The sequence below is a fragment of the Podarcis erhardii genome (assembly GCF_964252035.2).
Source record: "Podarcis erhardii genome assembly, chromosome: Z".
Lineage (NCBI taxonomy): Eukaryota > Metazoa > Chordata > Lepidosauria > Squamata > Lacertidae > Podarcis > Podarcis erhardii.
The window spans coordinates 39854177-39863392 of record NC_138504.1 but is presented as its reverse complement, the minus strand read 5'-3'; the positions used below and the strand labels follow the sequence as shown (position 1 = coordinate 39863392).

Genomic DNA, 9216 nt, shown 5'->3' with positions numbered 1-9216 from the left:
CACCTGTGAAACGCATTTGTCTGTTCAGAACACACTAAATGCTATACCAGCAACCTCCAGTGGGGGAAGACAAGGGTCAACCTGTGCTTTTCCAGTAGATAAAGGGCTGGTTGTGAAAGTCTCTGTGGGCCTCTCAACAAGGAAGAGGGGGGGACTCACGTGGTTTCTGTACGCTCTCATTTTAGGTACAGACTGCCCCCTACAGGAAAAATTAACAGTGGCAGGCTCCAACGCACCAGCTTTTTCCATGTTTGTAAGAAAAGGGACTTGGTCTTCAAAATAATCACCCTGGCACTATCAACCTATTTTTTTCATTTCATTTTTTCATTTCTTCTAATGAGCCATAGGGCCTAGTTCTCAGCTGATGTGGTAAGCCTTTTTGTGGACCTGACCCCCAACAATAATCCCGTCACCTAGCATGTCAGATCAAAAGGGGGTAACCTAGACTTTCCCCTGACATGCTAGATTGGCTTTTGTGTATGCGTTGGATGGGGAACAGTCTATGATGTGAGTCCCCACCTGCAGTTTCAAGTGGTACATTCCAGCCATAGCTTTTGCTGCTCCATGGGTAATATTCGGGGTTCAGGGCTGAGGGAGAACAGTGACAAAGACAGCAGCATGTAGATCAGGGGTGGGAAACCTGTGGCACTCCTGCTCCCATCAGCCCTAGCTAGCATGGTCAATGTCAGGGATGATGGGAGTTGTAGTCCAACAGCTACTAGAGGGCTACGGCTTCCCCACCCTTGCTTTAGAAGACGGATTCTTCAGATAAAGACAGCGGGGAAATATGTGTCAAAAACCTGGAGGAGAGAAAGGCCCATGAAAACACTCTTATCAAGTAAACACTGCTGTGAACTGTGAGGGAATGAAACAGCAGCAACTCAGTCCACCCAAAAGCTTCAGATCTGCCCACCCACCCACTTGGGCTGGAGAGGATTCTTGTAACTCTGGAGTTGGAAGCAGTACTGGGTCAGCCTATAAGCAGACTAAGCACATGCTTAGGGCACCAGCAAAGCAGAGGCACCAAAAAAGAAGAGAAGAAAAAAAGACACTTTAAAAAGACTTTGACATTTGGTATTTCAAAAAAGCATTGAAGTCGTTGTCATAGGAAAAATCGGAATTTTGTTAGACATAGAATAGTAGCCAAATGGGAGATTAGGGCTACAGATAATAAAGTACTAGGAACATCCCACACCGTCAGGAGGAAGATGGTATGTCTATATCAACTTTCATCCATGCACTTAACCTCGGAAGAACAATTAAAGAACATGCTTGCCAAACAACTCACAAGAGCAGCTGCCTTTCTATGACCACCGTGTTTTAATTTGAAGACTGTTCATTATTTACATGTTACACAGCTGAACCTTTCCACCTGAAGAGGGCAGTGGGTGGGGAGAAGTGGTAATAATCCTGTCCCTCTTTGCTGCCCCTCAAAAACATTTTGTTCTCTCTGGCAGTGACTCTCAAACAGCAGCACATGAGATCACACAGGCTTTCCGAAATAACATTAAAAAATAATAATACAGTTAACAGATTTCACCAAGACATGCATTTGGGTCTCGAACAAGACACTTGTCGTGAGCATGCTGGAGACTGAAGTTAAAAGTTGTCCTTGGACTGGCGAAGTGGGACCAGACTTGTTGTGAACTGAAGTCTTAACTCCCTTCTCAGGAGGCTTCCAGAGGCACACATGGTGGTCGCTCTCATCATCAAGCAGCCAATAGGGGAGACAAAGACTTTAGGAGCCAGCTGCTGCGACCGGCATGTTTTGATTGGCTGTTTTCTTAGCTGCCACATTCAAGTATTTCTGGGGAGAGAATGGAAGTCTGGACATCTTTCCAGGCAGTCTGCATTCAGAGACAGATAGACAGAGTGCACCACAGAGCATCTCCCACGCTTCCAGGCAAACATCTAGGTCTATTTCTTTTCAGCTGGAAAAAAGAAGCGCCCCCCCACCAACAGGCCTTGGAAACCAAGTAAGGTGGATAAGCATGATCTTTGGATGAAGAATGGCTTTGCTAGTGGGACTCGGAGAGTGGATCTCCAGGCTTCTTCAGGAGCCAGAGGGAAGTCCAGGCCACAAAAGGTCTTCAGCTCATTTCCAACTGCAGACAATTGGCTGTGTGGGATTTTCATGGCAAAGAAGGCAAAATTGTTGGCTTTTCTTGTTTACTTTCTTCCCTCCTCCAGTGCTGAGTGAAACTGTCACAGGTTATGGAAGAACACCAGCCAACCAAAAGCACAACCCAGTTTATTGTCTCTGTTCAGTCCAGACATAAACCTCAACCTTGTATAGAGATTGAGGTACAAGTTTAGAACCAATGATATGCTGTGATTTTAGAGTCCCACATGAGCAGTAAGACTGCACTGGATTGGCGGTATTCCAGAATCAGCTGGGAGATCACTGTTAAAAGCCACAGATGAGGTGGCTGTGGCTTCCTAGATGGCGCAAGGCGTTTTGGAGAAAGATGCCTTCACTGGATTTTAACCTGGCAGAACCAGTTATCAGAAACAAAGCAAACATCATCATAAAAAAGGCGATGGACCAACACATCCATCAATCCAACACATTGGTTAGCACGGTTATGATGCAGAGTGGACCCTGAAAGGAGATATGGGAGGTCAAGACAGTTGATGAAAAGGGTTAACGCAGCCAAATCAAAATCTCTGAAGCAAGAAGAGATATCAAAAATAAAAAGAGAGAAACAAAGAAGAAATAAACCCTATCCAGTTATTTTGTACAAAGACAGCGACAAATCATCAGACACAAGAAAGAGAAAGAAAGAAAGAGAGAGTCCCCTTTGCTGGAAAGGGTTCCAGTAACACTGCTTTTGTGGGGAGGGGAGAATAAAGGGGTTTGGGGAAAAGGTTACGTGGAGAGGAGGGGAATCACTCTCCCCTCTCAGTAGTACATGTGCTTCCCCTCTCCGTGGCACCCAGGGGTGGGGGCTTCAGGACTGCTGGAGCTGTGGACATCGAGTGGGGCTCGGGGGGAGCCTGGCTGCAGCGCTCTGCTCTGTCCGGAAGCTGTAATCGTACTGTGGGAAACAGAAATAGAGATGCGTTGAACTGGATTCACAGATAAGCCACACCACACAACCATCAAGATAGCCAAGGCAGCTGAGGAATGGACACCTAGAGATTTTAAAGCAGACTCTTTCCAAGCTGACCTCACTTGTGTTTGGGTAACAAAGAGAGGCTTAGGTCATCATCCACCACATGCATTTAAAGCACATGGCTTCTCCGCAAAGAATCCTGGGACATGTAACTTGCCTCCTTAAAGGTAAAGGGTAAAGGTAAAGGTACCCCTGCCCGTTCGGGCCAGTCTTGACAGACTCTAGGGTTGTGCGCTCATCTCACTCTATAGGCCGGGAGCCAGCGCTGTCCACAGACACTTCCGGGTCACGTGGCCAGAGTGACAAGCTGCATCTGGCAAGCCAGCGCAGCACACGGAACGCCGTTTACCTTCCCGCTGGTAAGCGGTCCCTATTTATCTACTTGCACCCGGAGGTGCTTTCGAACTGCTAGGTTGGCAGGCGCTGGGACCGAACGACGGGAGCGCACCCCGCTGCGGGGATTCGAACCGCCGACCATGCAATTGGCAAGTCCTAGGCGCTGAGGTTTTACCCACAGCGCCACCCGCGTCCCTTAACTTGCCCCCTTACAGAGCTATAAACCCAAGCACCCTTAAACTACAGTTCCCAAAATTCTCTGGGAGGTGGTGAAGCCACTTTAAGAGGTTCCCCATGCCCCTGGTTGGCTTTCTCTAGGGAATGAGTCTTTCATGTGGCAATCCCTGGCTTGTGGAACCCCTTACCAACAGAGGTTTGGCATGAAGCACCCTTCCCTTCCTGAAGATGACTTCAGGAGGGAAAAAAGGTTTAGTCAGGTCTTTACATCACTATATTTTTCCTTTCAACCCATCAGCATTTACGGATGTTTTTAATTATAGTTTCATGCATCTCTTGCTCATATTACAGTGGTACCTCGGGTTACATACACTTCAGGTTACAGACGCTTCAGGTTACAGACTCCGCTAACCCAGAAATAGTACCTCAGGTTAAGAACTTTGCCTCAGGGTGAGAACAGAAATCGTGCTCTGGCGGCGCATTAGCTAAAGTGGTGCTTCAGGTTAAGAACAGTTTCAGGTTAAGAACAGACCTCTGGAACGAATTAAGTTCTTAACCTGAGGTACCACTGTGCATTCCGCCTTGCTGTATTTTTATGGAAGTGCATATTATGATTTTGCAAACAAACAAACAAAGTGCTTTAAGTGTAAGGTGTAGATGTGACCAGAATCCCTAAATTAGGTAATCTCCTTAAGAGATTTTGGGGTGGGGAGTGTGTGGAGGGAGTGTTAGTTCAGGGGTAGGGAAGCTGTGGTCCAGGGGCCAAATCTGGCCTCCCTTTTATATGGAACTCACTCCAAACCATATATATCCCTCACTGGCCCTGCTTTGCACCCTTCTTGCTTGAGTGTTTCTGTTCCTGGCTGAAATGTGTTTTTGCCTCTTGTTTCCCTGGATGGAGGACAGAAAGAAGCATGTGCAGGAACCAAGCTAGTGCACAAAGCTTTAACATTTAAACTGGTCTGGGGAAAAGTTCTGAGAGCCAGACAGAGAGGCCTGGGGGCCACATTAAACTATTTGGCCTCAGGGTTTTTTTGACATGCAGTGGCAGAAGTAAGTACAACCATCTCCTCAACACATGGAAGTTCTTTCAGCTGGGGAGGGTGTGTGTGGAGGATTCAAAATCATCTGTTCCTGCAGATGTCCCTAAAAGCCCTTGGCTCCTGCCAGAAGGGATTAAACCAGAGAAGTGTCTTCATTGAGCTGTTACTTAAATCAGCATTTACTCCAAAGCCTAGTGTGAAGAACAGTACATGTAGAAATACTGCCACCTTGTGGCCAAACCACAGTGCAACACCAAAAGTAAACATTTGAATACTAAATACTGTTTTCTTACTGGCTGGTCCCATCTTACTTCCTGGATGAGACCAGAGATCCATCTAGCCCAGCATTACCTGTGACCATAGGAAGCCTGCCAATAATATTAATAGGCTCTTGCGTATTTCTGAGGCTTTAAAGCACATGCTGCAATCTGCAGGGTAAGCCAGTATTGGTGTCCTGAGAGTGAAGCTGCCCACAAGCCACTGCTAACAAGATGCTCCTGCTCTAGACTCCAACCAGCTACTCAGCCTTCGTGCAGCATACAATAAGAGGGTGCCAGTTTACTTGTATCTTACCCGATGCTGAACATTCTGTGGCTTCTGGAGGCCAGTGATCATGCTCAGTCCCTCAGGGGGTCTGGGTTTAGGGTCCTCCGTCACATTTCAGCTTTTTTTTATTATTATAAAAAAATACTGTATTTTTTGCTCTATAAGACACACTTTTCCCCCTCCAAAAACTAAGGTGAAATAAATGTGTGTGCGTCTTATGGAGTGAATGCAGGCTCCATGGCTTCAGCGATAGCAACACGAAGCCTCCGAAGAGCAGTGGGAGCACTCCTGCCGTGCTCCAGAGGCTTCCGGGTTGCTTTCGCTGAAGCCTGGTGAGCGAGAGGGGTCGGTGCGCACCAACCCCTCTCGCTCCCAAGGCTTCATTGAAAGGAGGCTTCAGGCGGCTATCCCTGAAGCCTGGAGAGTGAGAGGGGTCCTGGCGCTGCACAGAGAGGGAGAGCTGCGCAGCGCCCCTTCAGTGAAGCGGGAGGAGAAATGGAAGGGGCTCCGTTTCTCCTGCCACTTCACTGAAGGGGCGCTGCGCAGAGGGGGAGATTCCCCCCCTTGTTCTCCCCCTCTAAAACAAGGTGCGTCCTATGGTCAGGTGCATTCTATAGAGCGAAAAATACAGTAGTTTCGCATGCCTACGTATCTTAGGTTCCACATCAAACAAGCATTGCTTCATTCACAGTAGCCCAATTTTTGTGCCATTTATGCTGGCATGGAACCTCTGAAGTTTTCTGTTAAAGAGGGAAAGCTGTTTCCAGATTAAGAGGAGGCAGCTGAGGTCACTAGTGTTGTAAGAACAGCTTGATCTTCAAGCCCCGTGGAGGACCTTAAGGTCCATAAATAGCAACATCCTAGAGGTCCCAGGCCCTAAGGAAGATAGATTAGCCTCAACCCATGAAAAAGAGATAGATAGATAGATAGATAGATAGATAGATAGATAGATAGATAGATGATAGATAGATAGATAGATAGATAGAGATTAGCCTCAACCAGAGCCAGGGCCTTTCCAACACTGGCTCCGGCCTGGTGGAACGCTCTGTCTCATGAGACCAGGGCCCTGCAGGATCTGATTTCTTTCCACAGGGCCTGTAAGACACAGTTGTTCTGCCTGGCTTTTGGCTTGGAATCAACTTGATCCCCTCCCCCTCTTTCTTTCTTTTTTCCTTTCTCCTTCTGTGATGGAACTCCTATTTGGGGACTTCCTGGCTTTTTTCTGGCCCATGTAGGACCAGTCTGGATAGTTGGCCTTGGTGAAGATTTGATGTTTTCATCCCCAAAAAGTTTTTGATTTGAGTTTCTACTGAATTGAGGCTGAATTTTAATGTTGTATTTTAATCTTGTTTTTAAGTTGTATTTTAATCAATTGTTTTATACCTGGTGTTAGCTGCCCTGAGCCCGGTCTTGGCTGGGGAGGGCGGAGTATAAATCATCATCATCATCATCATCATCATCATCATCATCTAGCCTAGCATTGCTGTTTCTACCCTGGAACCCTCCAGTCAAAAGAGTCCTCTACCCTTGTCATTACCTGCACAACAAAGACCTGCCATTTGAAGACAGACTGTCCCCATTTAACATCACAGCTACTAGCTATTTGTAGACCTATCTCCTCCACGAATGTGTTTAAGCTCTTAAAAACCGTCTAAGGCAGCAGCCATCACTATAACTTGTGTCACAGGCTTCATCCTCACACCACGGCCCACAAATGCCTTGAACATCTGAAAGACCCTCTCCTTCCCTAGGCCTTCTCAGGTGCTGAAACCAGCAGGGGGTGGGTCTCCACCCTCAGAAGTTTGGGATGGTGGTGGCCCAGGAGAGGGCAATTCTCTGTGGAGACCCCTAAGCTGCGGAACTCCCTCCCCACAGAGATGCATCATTCATTGATTTCCTTTATTAGATGTATTAGTCACTTGTCACCCAAAGGTATCCAAGCAACTTACAGCAAAAAGAAAAAAACAATGCCTTTTACCATGGGGAGAAGGTGGGGGCGATCATGTAATATATTAATATTTCATATAACGTAACATCCATTTAAAAAAAATACTCAAATAATAAACAAAGCACAACTAAGACTTGCTAATTCATAAAAAAACCTTAACCTCCCCCTAATCCAAAACTCATTCACATCAAACCAACTGTTTTCCCCACTTTAACCTCCCCACCCTACCCCACCCAGAAGTCTGGTGTCAAGGCCAGCTGCTGCTGGGTGGTCCAATGCCCGCCAGCGATTCTCCTCTCCCTTCGGCGGGGGGGGGGGGGGCGGCGTAGCAAAGCAGGAAGACGGCATTGAAAGTTTTACCTGCTTTGCGAAGGCAGCAAGAATATTATTGGCAGTAAATTGGAAGCAAGAAGTAATACTGACAAAAGAAGAATGGAGGATGAAACTGATGGACTATGCAGAATTAGACAAATTAACAGGAAGAATTTGAAACCCGAGGGACCAGAGATTCACAGAAGACTGGTGTAAATTTACGGACTATTTGAAAAGTAATTGTGATGATCAGATTACACTTGTAGGTCTGCAAGAAGTTTTGTAAGGTGAATTATTGCAAAAATGGTAAAGAGGAGAATTGTTAGTTAAGATAATTAAAAGCAATATGAATTTAAGAAATGCAGAAGTAGTGATAAGAATGGTGGGTCATCAGAAGTGCTGATGGAAGTCCAAAATGATTGTATAAGAAATGAAGTTTTGTTGTATGTATGATAATATCAACATGTTGAAATTATTAAAAAATTACTATATAAAAAAAGAAAGTTTTACCTGCTTTGCAATTGACTTAGCTACTGCTCTCCCTCCCCGCCCCCCCTGCAAATCTGTTCTAGAGTTTTCCCCAACCCTCCAGAGCATATTTGGGGAGAGGACAGGAGAGGGGATAAGGTCCTGTTGCACAGGCCTGTACTTTTATTTAGGGCTTAACCACACTTCTGCCTGTCCAGCCACTTTACCCTGGGGTAATCCACTGCCCATTGGTGAACTGGAACAGAAATCAATCAGCAGAAAAACCAAATGATGTTTGTTCTGACTGAGTGGCAAACAGCAGGGGAAGCAACAAGGTGACAGAAAGACCGCCCAGACCTGGGACAAGAGGAAGTGTGGGCGAGCTGTTTGTTGAATATCGCCCACCTTATGACACCTTCATTATACAGCTTCCATCAAATGCTGCAGGTGCACCTCTTTACCTTGGCTTTTGATACCTTATGTGTATATTTTTTCTGACCCACCTTATTATTTTTGCTATTTTATATTTGCTATTATATTTGCTATTTTTGCTGTTTTCAATATTGTGTTTTAATGTTGTAACCTACCCTGGGACCTTAGAGTGAAGAGTGGGAAATAAATAAAAATAAATAAATAAATAAATAAATAAATAAATAAATAAATAAATGTAATAAAAAAAATATTTTGTGTTAGCATAGGCAGTTTGTATGCAACAGCACAGGTTAACACTGATACTTTCTGAGTGTAATTTAAGACAGCTTATGTTTATTTATCAGAAGCACATTCAGGCTTCACTATCTGAACGCAATACATTCTCAGGAAATTGTTTGTTAGGCAAGTGTTCACATAATGAGTCAATGATTTCCACTGATTCCTTTGGGGAAATATCTAATGTGTTCCCAATAATGGAATTTCAACCTTCAAATGACAGGGTAAAACTAGGAAAACCTTGCAAAACAAGTATGAAAATGAAAGTTCTCTTATTTGTCTGATCTCTCCCCCTTCCTCCCTGCAAGGTTTCTGGTGAAGTGGCTGCCAAGGACCAACAAAACACAGAAAGTAAGGCTTCTTAAAGGTTGCTTTTTTGTTTGTAGTACAGGGGTACCTCGGGTTAAGTACGGTACTTAATTTGTTCCGGAGGTCCGTTCTTAACCTGAAACTGTTCTTAACCTGAAGTACCATTTTAGCTAATGGGGCCTCCCGCTGCCACCGCACCACCGGAGCACGATTTCTGTTCTCATCCTGAAGCAAAGTTCTTAACCTGAGGTAC

General features: G+C 45.4%; 1 protein-coding gene and 1 long non-coding RNA gene across 5 annotated transcripts in view; both read right to left on the bottom strand.

Moving 5' to 3' along the window:
- Nucleotides 1-1301: 1301 nt before the first annotated feature.
- Nucleotides 1302-9216, bottom strand: part of MVB12B (multivesicular body subunit 12B) — a 97418-nt gene continuing 89503 nt past the window's right edge. For all 4 annotated transcript variants that reach the window (XM_081847754.1, XM_081847756.1, XM_081847753.1 and 1 more), the window contains exon 10: nt 1302-3038. In XM_081847754.1, the coding sequence (XP_081703880.1) occupies nt 2952-3038 (87 nt within the window). In that variant the 3' untranslated portion in view covers nt 1302-2951. The remainder of the gene's footprint in view (nt 3039-9216) is intronic.
- LOC309333881 lies at nt 3136-5150 on the bottom strand. The gene is made up of 3 exons (XR_014152751.1): nt 4199-5150; nt 3658-3986; nt 3136-3273 (listed from the first exon to the last, which is right to left on the bottom strand). It is a non-coding gene; the product is annotated as an uncharacterized lncRNA (long non-coding RNA).